Source organism: Saccopteryx leptura, chromosome 4 (genome assembly GCF_036850995.1).
Source record: "Saccopteryx leptura isolate mSacLep1 chromosome 4, mSacLep1_pri_phased_curated, whole genome shotgun sequence".
NCBI lineage: Eukaryota > Metazoa > Chordata > Mammalia > Chiroptera > Emballonuridae > Saccopteryx > Saccopteryx leptura.
The window spans coordinates 35,251,908-35,265,585 of NC_089506.1; the positions used below are offsets into that span (position 1 = coordinate 35,251,908).

The 13,678-nt window shown below is 40.5% G+C and overlaps 1 protein-coding gene across 3 annotated transcripts in view; it reads right to left on the reverse strand.

Annotated features, from left to right (window-relative positions):
- Positions 1–2,504: 2,504 nt before the first annotated feature.
- Positions 2,505–13,678, reverse strand: part of LOC136402743 (arylamine N-acetyltransferase 1-like) — a 61,415-nt gene continuing 50,241 nt past the window's right edge. For all 3 annotated transcript variants that reach the window (XM_066380471.1, XM_066380472.1, XM_066380470.1), the window contains exon 2: positions 2,505–6,431. In XM_066380471.1, the coding sequence (XP_066236568.1) occupies positions 5,553–6,425 (873 nt within the window). In that variant the 5' untranslated portion in view covers positions 6,426–6,431 and the 3' untranslated portion in view covers positions 2,505–5,552. The remainder of the gene's footprint in view (positions 6,432–13,678) is intronic.

The following is a 13,678-nucleotide window of genomic DNA, read 5'->3' on the forward strand; positions in this document are numbered from 1 at the left end:
TGGTGTCACCTTGCAGATAAACTACACACAACTCTCTGAGTGTTAAAGTGTTGCATCTAACCTCCATGCTTCCAAGTAACCTTTTTTCTTACCTATCACTCTTCCACTACAGTCCCTCCTTCACACTTGACCTCATTGTTATGCCCACAATTTAAAATACTTCTGTTTTCAGAGTACTCAAACTTAGGACACCACTTTCTAAAAACGTTGTCTCATCATATTAATAAATGCATGCATATTTAGTTGCATAAACTCACATCAAACAGCATTTGAGTCTTGGTATTTCTCGGGAGATCTGTGAATTAAACCGCTCTTATTCTAAAGAAAAGTCCTTAGATAAACAGTTCTATTAGGTCCGATTGGTCTGTAAGCTTCTTAGTAGAAAATAGGTTCTTTTATAATTTAAAGACTGAGACATGTGATAAATCTAAGAGCCCAGAGAATAAAGACAAGAACCATGGGAACAACTCCTAGGAAATAGGACTGAGCCCTAATCAAGAAACTGGCCACCTGGGCCCAGCTGGATTTCAGAACTTGAATGGATTTAGGTTATGGCTAAGTGCTTTATTTACCATTTTTTGAATGAAAGGGTCTATTTTATGCTTGTTTGTTTTATGCTGGTTTTACTACTGTGTGCTAGGTATGTGTAGGAAGGTAGCTCACAAGAGTTCATATCAAGAATGGAACTCGCCTGACCAGGCGGTGGTGCAGTGGATACAGCGTCAGACTGGGATGCTGAGGACCCAGGTTTGAGACCTCGAGGTCGCCAGCTTGAGTGCGGGCTTATCTGGTTTGAGCAAAAGCTCACCAGCTTGGACCCAAGGTCATTGGCTCCAGCAAGGGGTTACTTGGTCTGCTGAAGGCCCACGGTCAAGGCACATATGAGAAAGCAATCAATGAACAACTAAGGTGTCGCAATGCGCAACGAAAAACTAATGATTGATGCTTCTTTTTTTTTTTTTTTCTTTTTGCATTTTTCTGAAGCTGTAAACGGGGAGAGACAGTCAGACAGACTCCCGCATGCGCCTGACCGGGATCCACCCGGCACACCCACCAGGGGTGACGCTCTGCCCACCAGGGGGCGAAGCTCTGCCCATCCTGGGCGTCGCCATGTTGCGACCAGAGCCACTCTAGCGCCTGGGGCAGAGGCCACAGAGCCATCCCCAGCGCCCGGGCCATCTTTGCTCCAATGGAGCCTTGGCTGCGGGAGGGGAAGAGAGAGACAGAGAGGAAGGCGCGGCGGAGGGGTGGAGAAGCAAATGGGTGCTTCTCCTGTGTGCCCTGGCCGGGAATCGAACCCGGGTCCTCCACACGCTAGGCCGTGATTGATGCTTCTTATCTCTCCATTCCTGTCTGTCCCTGTCTGTCCCTCTCTCTGACTCTCTCTCTGTCTCTATAAAAAAAAAGAAAGAAAGAAAGAAAAAAGGAATGGAACTCAAAGAATATACCCACAAAACCACCCAAGAAGCGTCCTCTACACCAGGCCATGATGACAAGATCCTGGACTTCAAGCCCGAGCCTGATGCCATAATGGGAGGAGGCTTTTGTGGAATATTGGAATGGGCAGAGTGTATTTGCACATTTGGAGAATATAATTTGGGGGACCAGAAGGTTTGACTGAGTTAAATAATATTTTTCAAAGATGGCCATCAAAGTATCTTCCATCCTGCAAACAATACAATATACAGGTGATATATTATAGAATTCTATCCCTGAAAGCTATGTAATTTTGTTAAACAATGTCATCTCAATTTTTCAATGAAATAAGGAGTTCTCTTCCATTCCAGATGATCTAGAACCTATCCATTCCCACATTAAGAAGTGAAGTTTAGTTTTCACCCCTTAAAACCAGAAGGACTTGTGACTGACTTATAACCAATGACTGTGGCAGAAATTATGCTACATGACTTTGATGCTAGGTAATTTAAACTACTCAATGGGTATGGCATTATATTGGGGTGATGAAAGTGTTTTGACATTAGAATAGAGGTGGTGATTGCACAAACAGTGAATGTACTAAATATCAATGGATTGTTCACTTTGAAATAGTTTTGTGTTATGTAAGTTTTACTTCAACTAAAAACAATACACTTTTTAAAAAGCTGATAGAGCTTCTACTTCACACATAGAATTCTGAGTCACCATGTAAGAAATACAACTGCCCTGAGGCGACCATGCTGTGAGGAAGCCCAGCTGGCATGGAGAGGCCACATGCAGATATTCTCATTGCTACACCAAGCCCAGAACCACACATGTCAGTGAAAAAGCTTCTAGACTAGGTGTAGACAGACATCAGGTAACCACCAATTTCCAGAGACCTCCCTGCTGACACTGGACATCATAGAGCAGAAAATAGACATTCTACAGTGTCCTTTCTGAACTGCAGACAGACAGAATCTATAAGCAAAAGAACATGGTTCTTTTAAAGCACTAAATTTCAGGCAATGTGTTAAGCAACTGTAGTATCTGGAAAAATAATCTTTCATCCACAGAGATCACTCATTAAAATTTTTTATTGATATTTACAGGGGGGAGAGGAGAGAGAAAGCAAGAAACATTGATTAGTTGTTTCATTTATTTATGTATTCATTGGTTTTTTTCTTAGATGTGCCCTGACCAGGGCTGGAACCTGAAATCTTGGCATATCAAGATGACGCTCTAACCAACTGAACTTATTCTCCCGGGGGAGACCACTTAGATTTATTGAAGAAAGGTTAGCATTGCAAATAAGGCACCACTCTTCAATCTGGCAGCTACTTTTATATTTCTCAGTCAACATATACTTGCTTACAAAAATTAGGGGATATTTCAAAATGAATATGAAGCAATCGAATATCCCCTAATTTTTATGATCTGTATATTTTGGCCTTTTTAAACATGAGGTAGATGCAGTCAAAGAAAAGCAATTGCATTGGGATTCAGGATACTCATTGTACAATACGACTTCCTTAACTCATTTGTACAAAACCTGCATCTTTCTCCTTGAGCCAGCTTTTAATCTAGTCTGTGTCTCTTGCCAGCTACTCTTCCATTGACATGGATCTTAGTAAAAATGTGAGAAAATCCTTTCCCACATTGCTACAAGATAGCATCAGAGCTGAGCAAGGCCCATCAGGTAAGGTAAAAAAGATAGCAGCTGTCACATGCTGAAATACACCTTTCATCCTTCCTTCCACTCAGACGTGGTCTATCCACCCTCCTAGGGATCTCCATCCACCCTGAGCAGCATATCCCAAATCTCACATCAGTGTATGAATCCATACCCATAATCCAAAGTAACTTCTTCTTTTGACTATCATTTCTCCATCCCACCACTGCTATCCCCTTAAACTTATTATTAACCAAAGAAGAGATTCAGGATATAAAAAAAGAACAAAGCCCTGGCTGGTTGGCTCAGTGGTAGAGTGTCAGCACAGCATATGGATGTCCCAGGTTTGATTCCCAGTCTGGACACACAGAAGTGACCATCTGATTCTCTACCCCTCCCCCCCTTCCTCTCTCTTCTTCTCCTGCAGCCATGGATCCATTCCAGCGCATCAGCCCCAGGTACTTATGATGGTTCCATGGAGCCTCTGCCTCAGGCATTAAAAATAACTCGGTTGCAAACATGGCCCAGATGGGCAAAGGATCAACCCCAGATAGAGTTGCTGGGTGATTCCCGGTTGGAGCGCATGCAGGAGTCTGTCTCTCTATCTCCCCTCTTCTCACTTAGAAATTTAAAAAAATTAAAATTAAAAAAAAAAAAAAGAACAAAGACATGTGTTTGAGCAAAAGAATTTCAATCCAAGAGATGCAAATTCAGGTAGCAACTCAAACTGCACTTTAGAGAGAATAAAGAAAGGCAAGGTTTATAAAGGCAAAATCCACAAAGTGAAATTCTTTCCTGAAAAGGAAGGATTGTTCACTAAACTGCCAGGGATTGATTAGTTCCGATGTGCAGTGGGAGAGGCAAACACTACAAGGAAGAAGGAAAGTCCATATGGATCCATCCATACAGCAGTTGTTCCAGGAGGTTTCTGGCTCAGCCTTTGACCTCAGTTTAGCAACAGGTTAGCAACTTAATAGCAGCTCTAAGCACTGAGGCTTGGTCTGTGCTTGGGCTGCAAAGGCCCCACTTCCTTAATACCCTCCTGACTCTATTTGAAGTGCCTCTCTTAGCAAAGCTCATTCCATTTTGTTTTATTTTTTCATTATCATTATGATAACCACAAGTTGAAGAGGGAGAATAATGTAAGAACAAGGCTGCAGTTGAAATTATAGCCCTGGTTCTGGAATTCACTAACAGAAAATGTGAGTTATAGATAAGTAAAGATTCCAATTCTGAAGCACCAGCCACAGTCAGATTTAGGCCATCTGATACTGCATTCATTTTAATCAAGGAAGAAGCAGGCAGATTCCAGACCAGATTCAAGCTAGGGAAGTAAAGCTAGATGGAAGAACTTTCATCAAATGCTGACTCAGTATCCAAAACATTACTGATGTTTTCATTCATCCATATAACAAATGTTAAACTGAGACTTGACTGTAGGTCTGTCACTTAATTACCTAAGTATTGTCCACATGTCACATCTGGGAGATCAGAGGCACAGATTCATGAAGTGATTCATCCAGTGTCCACAGGATTTGAACTCGGATCTCCACACCTTGAAGCCCACACTCTTATGACAGAGTGTGGGAGGAAGTAAAAGAAAATAACAGAAACAGAAAAAGGATGTGAGGAGGAACTGGCCCCATGATATCCCAACTCTGCTGACATTGTATTAGCCTCCAATATTTAACATACTTTGTAGGCATCAAGATTTTATAGATTATACGTATTTTTAAATTAACAATAATTTTGGAAAACATGACAGTTCTAGAATTTGAAAAATTCTAAATATCAGTGTTTCTATATTAACGAAAATGCTACTTAAAGAGCTGGTTGCAAAAAAAAAAAATGTAAGAAATCATTAGCTGTGTCCCTCTCTTGGTACTTAATCACGTTACTACATGTTGGTTTAAGCCTTGTCTTGAGAACTATTAGGAAGCAATATCATGTCTCATTCTTTTCTGTTGAATTCTAATTCTAAATTTTGCTTGTGGGATTTTTTTTAATTGGATATTGCACATATGCTGATTGAACTTAATAAAATATATTTCCTCAATTTTCCATTTACTGAACTATGGGGTAAACATTTCTTATAAATTCCATATTCAACTCATATGAAAGTTTTACAACAGAAATTACTATTTTCCCGCAGAAAACCATAAGCCATCCGTTAGTGTTTTAATTTTATAAAGGTGTGTGGTTATTTTTTTTTAAATGATATCTGAATACTTATGCTGACATTTTAAAGAAAGAAATTATTTGATATCTAGGATTTTCTCTAACATCATGTGGGGTCATTGAAGAAATACAAGAAATAGGCTACCAGTTCATAGTTGGTAAGACGGGTGACAAAAAACAGGGGTTTATTATATTTCATTCTCTCTACTTTTATACCTATTGGAATTTTTTTAAATAACACTGTCAGTATCTGGAATAATACTGTAGACCATTTCTACTCCTTACTCTAAATGGTAAATAACTTATCACCATGTTTGGGCACAAGCTTTTTCTCCAAGGAAATATTAAATATATTTTTCAGCTCTTCTTCTATTTCTTCTTCATTCAGTGTCTTAAACTCCACCAAATCCATACTGTCCTTATAACTGAATTTTCTAAAGGCGAGGGTGAAGCCCACTAAACAGTGAACCCCATCTCGGGTCTGCAAGGAACAAAATGAGTTGCTTATAAACACAGATGCAGCAGACGTCTGAAGATGCTCATTAACAGACTCAAAATCTTCGATTGTTCGAGGTTCAAGAGTAAAGGAGTAGATTTTTCGATATTTATTCTTTTCCAGGAGATCAGAATTAAGAAATTCTTGGTTTGGAATGTACTGCTCTCTTCTGATTTGGTCCAGGTACCAGATCCCTGTCTCTTCTGTCAAGCGAAAGATGCAGGGCACCTGAGGCTGATCCTTCCCAGAAATTAATTCCAGAGGCTGCCACATCTGGTAGGAGCTTCCAAACCCAGCATCAGCTATGTAGTTCCTGCCATCTATGGTCACCTGCAGCAAGAGGTGACACATAGCACTGCTATATTGGCTGGCTGGAGGGATGTACACATACCCGCCCAACATTGTGGTCTCGAAACCGATGGTGGTCAGAGCCCAGTACAGAAGTTGATTGACCTGGAGACACCACCCACCCCGGTTCCTCCTCACGATTTGATCAAAAATGGCCTCCAAGCCCAATTCCATGGGTTCCCCACAATGGATGTTAAGGTTCTCAAAGGGAATGGCCCAGATCTGGTGCTGAAGAATGTCAGTGAGTGTTTCCAGGTCCAATTTGTTCCTAGACTTCTTATAACCAATTCTTTCAAAATATGCTTCAATGTCCATGATCTCCTAAAGCAAGGAAAATAAAAACAAAAACACAGTGCTACTTTAGCGATTGGATTTAGCCTAATTATAAATAATGTATTCAAATATGTAATTATAAAACTGTGGTTCGAATATCTGCAATTCTTTTGTTTACTACTTTTATTGTATTAATTGTTTTCACATGCTAAAGTTCACTTAATTGTCTCAGTAACCCTGTAAGAAAAGTATTATCACTGGTTCCACGTTTTTTACAGGAGACATTATAAATCCAGATTAAGTGATGAGCGATATGATAAACTGATGATAAACAGATATGTGGTTTTGTTGGTAATAAATTAAAAGAGGTTCAAATTGGTGTGAATTAAAATAGTTTTACAAAGAGTTCCAATGTAAACAGGAGAATTATAGAGTATGTTGTGTTCTTGGTGCCTGACACCCTTAATTTCACCTTTAGCTGAACTACTCAAAGATTTATATTCATCCCCACATTGATTTATTGATGCAGTCAATAAAAAGTTTATGAAAACCTATTATGTATTCGCTACTGATCTAGTACTTGCTTGCTCTCAGCTATCTTACAGGGCTGGTTGGGAGGACACAAGTAATCAATTGAATAAAGAAATAAAACATGCAATTTCTTCATTATGTTAAGTGTCTGGAGAAAACTACAGCAAAGAAAGATGTGCACACAGTGATATTTCATTTTAAATAAGGTGGTCAAAGAAACCCTCACTATGGCCTGAAGGATATGAGAGAATTAGCCATGTCACATATGTAGGAAAGACCATTCAGGCAGAAACAATGGAAAATTAAAAAGCCTTAAAGGAACCTGCCTAGGAAGGCCGGGGGATCGGAGCAGAGTGAGTGAGAGGAAGTGTGGGCTGAGATGAAATCAGACAGATGACAGTGGCCTTAAAACCAATTCTGTTGGCTTTTACTCTTAGATGAGAAATCACTGTAAAAAGGTTGCAGTTTGGTCAAATTATACAGTGATCATATTGGCATTTTTGGCTGTTGTATGGAGAATGAGCTGGTCTCCTCATTCTTTCTGAGCTAGATGAGTAGACATGTAATCCAGGTCAAATTAATTCATAGCACATGTGTTCTCTAGAGCTATTGCTTTGTGCATGTATAGGAGCATGTGAATCAGGTCAGGTGAATGAAACTCTATGAGAAACTTAATTGTAGCCTAAGAGTAGATACTTTCTGCTGTGAGGCTAGAAGCTGGTAGGATATTTGCTCAAAGCACCTGGGAGAACTTGCTGGAGAATAATATCAACAATGAATTTATTGAGTTGAGGAATGAACAGCAAGAGAAGGGAAGATGAGAAAAGACCTGAATGAAGCCCCAAGTTAACTTGACTCTCTGGCGAGGTGAGCCCAAAGAGAAAAGAATAAAAGAAGTGCTTCATTTGTTATGCCCATGTAGAAAAGGTTTCTATCCCTGCTACTAAATTGTCTTAACCTAGTATGTTCCCTGATTATAACAGTGGTGCATTACCACTGGTAATATGCCCTGGCCTGAGGTGCCGTGGAACAAGCACCCTGTCTGTGGGTTAATGGTGATAAGCCAAGTGTTGCTGGCACCCTCTTAATGTCATTTCTTTTGGATTCTCCTATCTGTCTTTTTTGATCAGCTATTCTTCACATTCTGCTAGTGTTTCAACTTTCTGTATTCTTGATGTCTACAATATTATTTCCCGCAAATCAATGAAGTTCATTTCATTTCTTCTCATCTTAATTTACATCAGTATTCTTTTTCAATATCGATACAAGCTCTAAAACTCTACCACTCAGACACAGAGAGAACTAATTTAACCTAACCATCCCTACTCTTTCTTCTTCTGTGACTGGAACAAGCTGGGATTTGAGTTGTCTTTCGCCCGTTTTTGCCAATTTCATGAAAGACAAGGGCTGAGTAGATATAAGAGTGTCTTTAACTCACATTGCAGCAACCTGAGGAGGCAGAGGACTCCTGTACAAAAGAACTGCCAAACACTCTCCCTGTGCTGGTGGTTTTTATCGGGTTCAGGGGCTGTTAGTAGTGGTGATAGGGAGAAAAAGTTCTGTGCAGATAGTCGTGTAAAAATGTGTAGGAGGTAAAGGCTCGGTTGCAGGAACGTCTCCTTTAAAGGTCTTCTGAGGTAGCACAGGCCTAGCCAACATGGTCCTATCCTGTGTCCTTGGCATTGCTCAAGAACAGCCGAGGTTGTGATACATGTGGGAATTTCTGTTACAGAACTCTCAATAGTTCTTAGGCAACAAGATAAAGATTAAGGCTTGTGAACTAAGTTCCTACTCACCTACAGTGACTTAACTCCTTGGAGGAAAATTCTGTGACTGAGCCCTTATAGTAAATTATTGTAATTTAACCACTTACATAATCTCATATTTATTACAACTGAAAAACTATTACTGAAGACAAATTTCTATCTATTGGGCTCCCCTCTCACTTCTACATCCAGAAGCAGTGCTGAATAAGGAGGCAGGTGACATGGAAGAAAAGGAATATGGTGTCAACATGCCTAACCCTTCTGAAAGACTTTATTCACCTGCTACCAAGCAGTCTGAGTCCGTTGAGACTTGGATCACAACAGTGGTACACAAACATCAAGACTGACCCCTTTGTAAATGTTGCCCAGCCTGAGGTGACATAGTTTAATGATGAGCAAAGCATCTCTCTTTTCTCTCATATTATTTCTTCAGAGTCTTCTATTTCTCTTTTTGACCCAGCCATCATTCCCATTTTGTCAGTGTTTCTAAATTTTCTTTTCTTATATATCTGTAATATTACTTTCCTTAAATCTATGAGATTCATTGAATCTCTTCTCATCTCACCAGCATCTTTCTCAACATTTAGACAAGCTCTAATACACTTCCACCCAGCCAGAAAAAGAACACGAGTATTTAGCCAGACTGCCCCACACCAATTCTGGCCCCTAACCTAGAATCTGTAATGAGTATGTAAGAAAAAGAGGTGAAGGTTGACCAAAAGGAAATTAGGTGGCTTATAACCTTGCTGTTTGATTTTTGGCTAGACCATTATTCCTTCTACTAGAAAAAAATTTAATATGTTTTAAATGTTATAATCTGTTTTTCTCTTTTCTCTCTATTTTATTTTATTTTTTGTTTTTTAAAGATACCATGCTGAGTTAGAATTTAAAAATTGCAGGTTCATTCATAAAAATTCAGTTTCTGTTATAAGTCTGGATGCAAGTAACATATAAACAAATAATATTTGAGTATTCTGTGAAAAAACATAAAAAGCTGTGATTTACTAAAACTGGAATTCAAGGAGAAACACTGGAAGCACTGAGAAAGTAGTCCCCCAGGGCAATAGATCACTGAAAACATTACTGATTTTATATATTGATGTATAGCATTTCAGTGCAGGATGTACTCTTTCCTTTCAGCTGAATAATAAATATAAGAAAAGACTCAAAGGGATCCTGGCCAGTGGCTCAGTAGATAGAGTGTCAGCCTGGTAAATGTATGTCCAAGGTTCAATTCCTGGTCATAGTACACAGGAGAAGCAACCATCTGCTTATTCCCCCCTCCCCATTCTCTCCCTCTTCCACTCCTGGAGCCAGGGGATCAGTTGGTTCAAGCATGGCCCCAGGGGGCTGAGGATAGCTCCATTGGCATACATCAGCCTCAGACACTAAAAATAGCTTGATACTTGAGCATTGGCCCCAGGTAGGATTGCAGGGTGGATCCCTGTTGGGACACATGTGGGAGTCTGCCTCAATATCTTCCCTCCTCTCATCTAAAACATAAAAATAAAAAAAATTGATCCAAGGGCAACATAGTGAGAACTCTCAGAAATACATTTCATATCTTTTGAAGTAAATTAGAAGTATGTTGATTTTCAGTTTTAATTCAGAAGACTTGGAAATTTCTTCTTTCTGGCCAAAACTCTAAAAATAATAGAAAAGACAGTAAAACATATCATGTGACCTCCCAAGAAAATAAAAAGGTATTTTGATGGACTATAAACTATGAAAAATCCCTAAAAATCACAAAACAGAAGGGATAGGACTGAGGAGTAATGTGAACATCTGAGCTGCACAGGAGAGAGTGTGAAAGTGTAAGCAGAGGAGACAGGAGCAGCAGTGATGGGCTCCAAGCCTGGAGGGTATGGAAGCCCCAGGAGAGGGCTCGGCAGCAAGCAACCAGATGACTAACTGCCACGGAATGAGCAAGGAGCTGTGAGCCTTGTTCCATGCCCCCATTATTGCTACAAGATTTACCAAACACAGCACACACAGTGTGTAATAAATAGTAGGAGCTGTTCTTTCTTAAGAATTTTGGGGGAAAAGAATAAGGCACAATGTTCTTTTGTCAGTGTCCCCAGAAAGGAAGAACCATCCATATAGGGAAGTTAGGCATCAAAGTATCTCCTGTTATACTCACCTTCCTTCATAACGGGGCCAAGCCTCACTCACGCCAGACATCACACCAGTCACATTTATTCGAGACAAGTAAAAAGAGACAAATATACTGAGGTTGGGAATTAAGTAAGATGACGTAATATGCCAAAGATAGACAAAAAAGAAAAAACCAACTCAAGAAGATAAACTGAGCAATGGAAAGAAATTCTTCACAGGTACTTGGAACAAAAGATCGTTTATATTGGACTCATAACAAAAAGCCAAAAAATGAGGTGATAAAATAATACAGCATTATGGAAAGACAAATTTGAGACCTTAGGGAACTAAGAAAGAAAACAGAGCTAACACATAATTACTTATAAACAGAAATGGACAATATAGATACAGCAGGATATTAAACTATATACACAGAAGAAAAACTTGACTCTTACAGTAAAAGTGAATAAAAAGATAAAGCCATCGAAAAATACGAAAGAAGCCAACAGAAAAGCAATTGGTGCTTCTGAAGAAAACTCAAAAAGCACAATAGAAAATACATTAAAAAAAAAAGCAAACATTTTCCTGGACTGAAGCAAATTAAATCTGAAAAACAGCAAGATTATGGAGAAGTTTGATTCAGTATCCACACCAGAATATATTCTGGTTAAATTACTGCAATTCAAAATTGAAAAAAACGACTTGGGTATTATGCAGAAAAGCAAAGCCTTTATAAAGAAGGGACTATCAGGCAGGCATCAGAATACTCCACAGTAATATGTCCGGTAAATTAAGAGAAAGGTCTGATCCTCAAATAGTATTCTCAGCGAGTATTTTATTTAAGCACAGAGGCATTATAAATAGGAAGTTGAGGAATGCATGAACAACGAGCTACCCTGATAAAGTGCTACCTCCTCGTTGGCCAATGAAGATGTGAATCAAAATGAAAAAAGAAGGAAGAGAGAGGCCTCAGTAAAGGACTCATGGTCATCATTGGCTCCTTTTATTATAGAACAAAGAGTAGAAAGTTATGAGAATTATGGCGATAGGAAATTAAAAAAAAAATTTTTTTTTGTTTGTATTTTTCTGAAGCTAGAAACAGGGAGAGACAGTCAGACAGACTCCCGCATGTGCCCAACCGGGATCCACCCGGCACGCCCACCAGGGGGCGACGCTCTGCCCACCAGGGGGCGATGCTCTGCCCCTCCCGGGCATCACTCTGTTGCAACCAGAGCCACACTAATGCCTGGGGCAGAGGCCAAGGAGCCATCCCCAGCGCCCGGGTCATCTTTTGCTCCAATGGAGCCTCGGCTGCAGGAGAGGAAGAGAGAGACAGAGAGGAAGGAGAGGGGGAGGGGTGGAGAAGCAGATGGGCGCTTCTCCTGTGTGCCCTGTCCGGGAATCGAACCCGGGACTTCTGCACGCCAGGCCGACGCTCTACCACTGAGCCAACCGGCCAGGGCCAAAAAAAATTTTTTTAAGGTAATCCATTAGACCTATTTATTGGCTTCCACCCTAAGTTCAGAGGTAAGAAATAGAGCTGCTCAGTGTACTCAGAGAGGGCACATGGGATTGGTGAAGACTCAGGACTGGAACTACTGTGGGGAGAATTCTGACTGTACCACCTGATCCCTTCAGATGTCTTTTACCATTTCACCATGCTGCTGGCCTGACTTCTCTGTTCTTATGTTACCTAGACAGTCAGGAAGCGCCAGTAAGTCTTCCCCATTGACCAAGATGGCTGCAGGGGGAGGTTCTTACACTGAGCACACCAAAAGCTAGACACATGAACGGACAGGGCCCCAGTGCACCAAAAGCTAGCAAGATACTTGGATAGGAAAAACTCTCCCTTCCCTATCCCTGTAAGAACCTTAGTCTTGAGCAGGAAGGAGAGATGTCTTTAAGCAGGGAGTCCACCATTCTCCCAGGTCAGGGCAGCTGAATGAACCTCTTTCTTTTTGCATCAGTTCTTGCCTCATGAGTTTAACTTCTGTTGCAGCAGGCAGCTGAACCTGCATTTGCATGTTTGGTTACACTTATGCTTAAGGGCCTGCACCCTAGACTCGCTTTGGAGGACCCCTTGATGGTTCCTGGGGTGCTTTGCCATCCTCTGCAGAGAGCTGGAGGGGCCAGGGAGTCATATTCTGCCAGGGCAGCTGTGAGTCAGTGAGTGACTGGTGGGAGGTTTCAAAGTCCAGCTGCTTTGCCTGGAGTCTGGATACACTTTGAGTTAGAATGCACATCCAGGCTACAACTGGGATTCCACTAAGAACACTTCTTTAATATGTCACTTGTCCATGAATCTGGGTCTTTGTCTCAGGGTCTGCATCTGGGGAACCTGCCTTAAGACAACTGGCGGTCACTTAGGGGAGCTGTGCAAAACACAGGCACTTCCCAAGGGACTTGACTGTCAGGTAAGGGACTTGCTTTTCTCTGCAGATCAAATGGACCTTCTTGTTCGCTGAATGTTCATCAATTGTTGAACTGACTGTTGTAATTTTTTTTAGTGACATGGTACTTCAATTACAAATTGCTTTTTGGATGTACCCTTGGAAAACAGGTTGACATGAAGAACTCATTGACCAGTTCCCAGTCTCTAGGATCTCTACATCTTTCATGGACAACAATGATTTTTCTTATTTTTTGGATTGTATTTTTATTTTTTTTATTTTTTTTTTATTTTTGCTAAAGAAAGCCCTAGTCTTTTCCCAAATGAAAGTATAGGCCACAGCCTAAAATGGAGTAGTTAAAAACAGATTGATCCAAAGCTAGTCCACACATGAGATGGTGCTGTCACACCTCAAGGCTACAAGCAGCACAAGTACACTTATGGACTGAAATGTAATCTTCTATACCTACGGCCTGAATGTCTGGCATTACAGAATAGAAGAATTTTGAGGAATG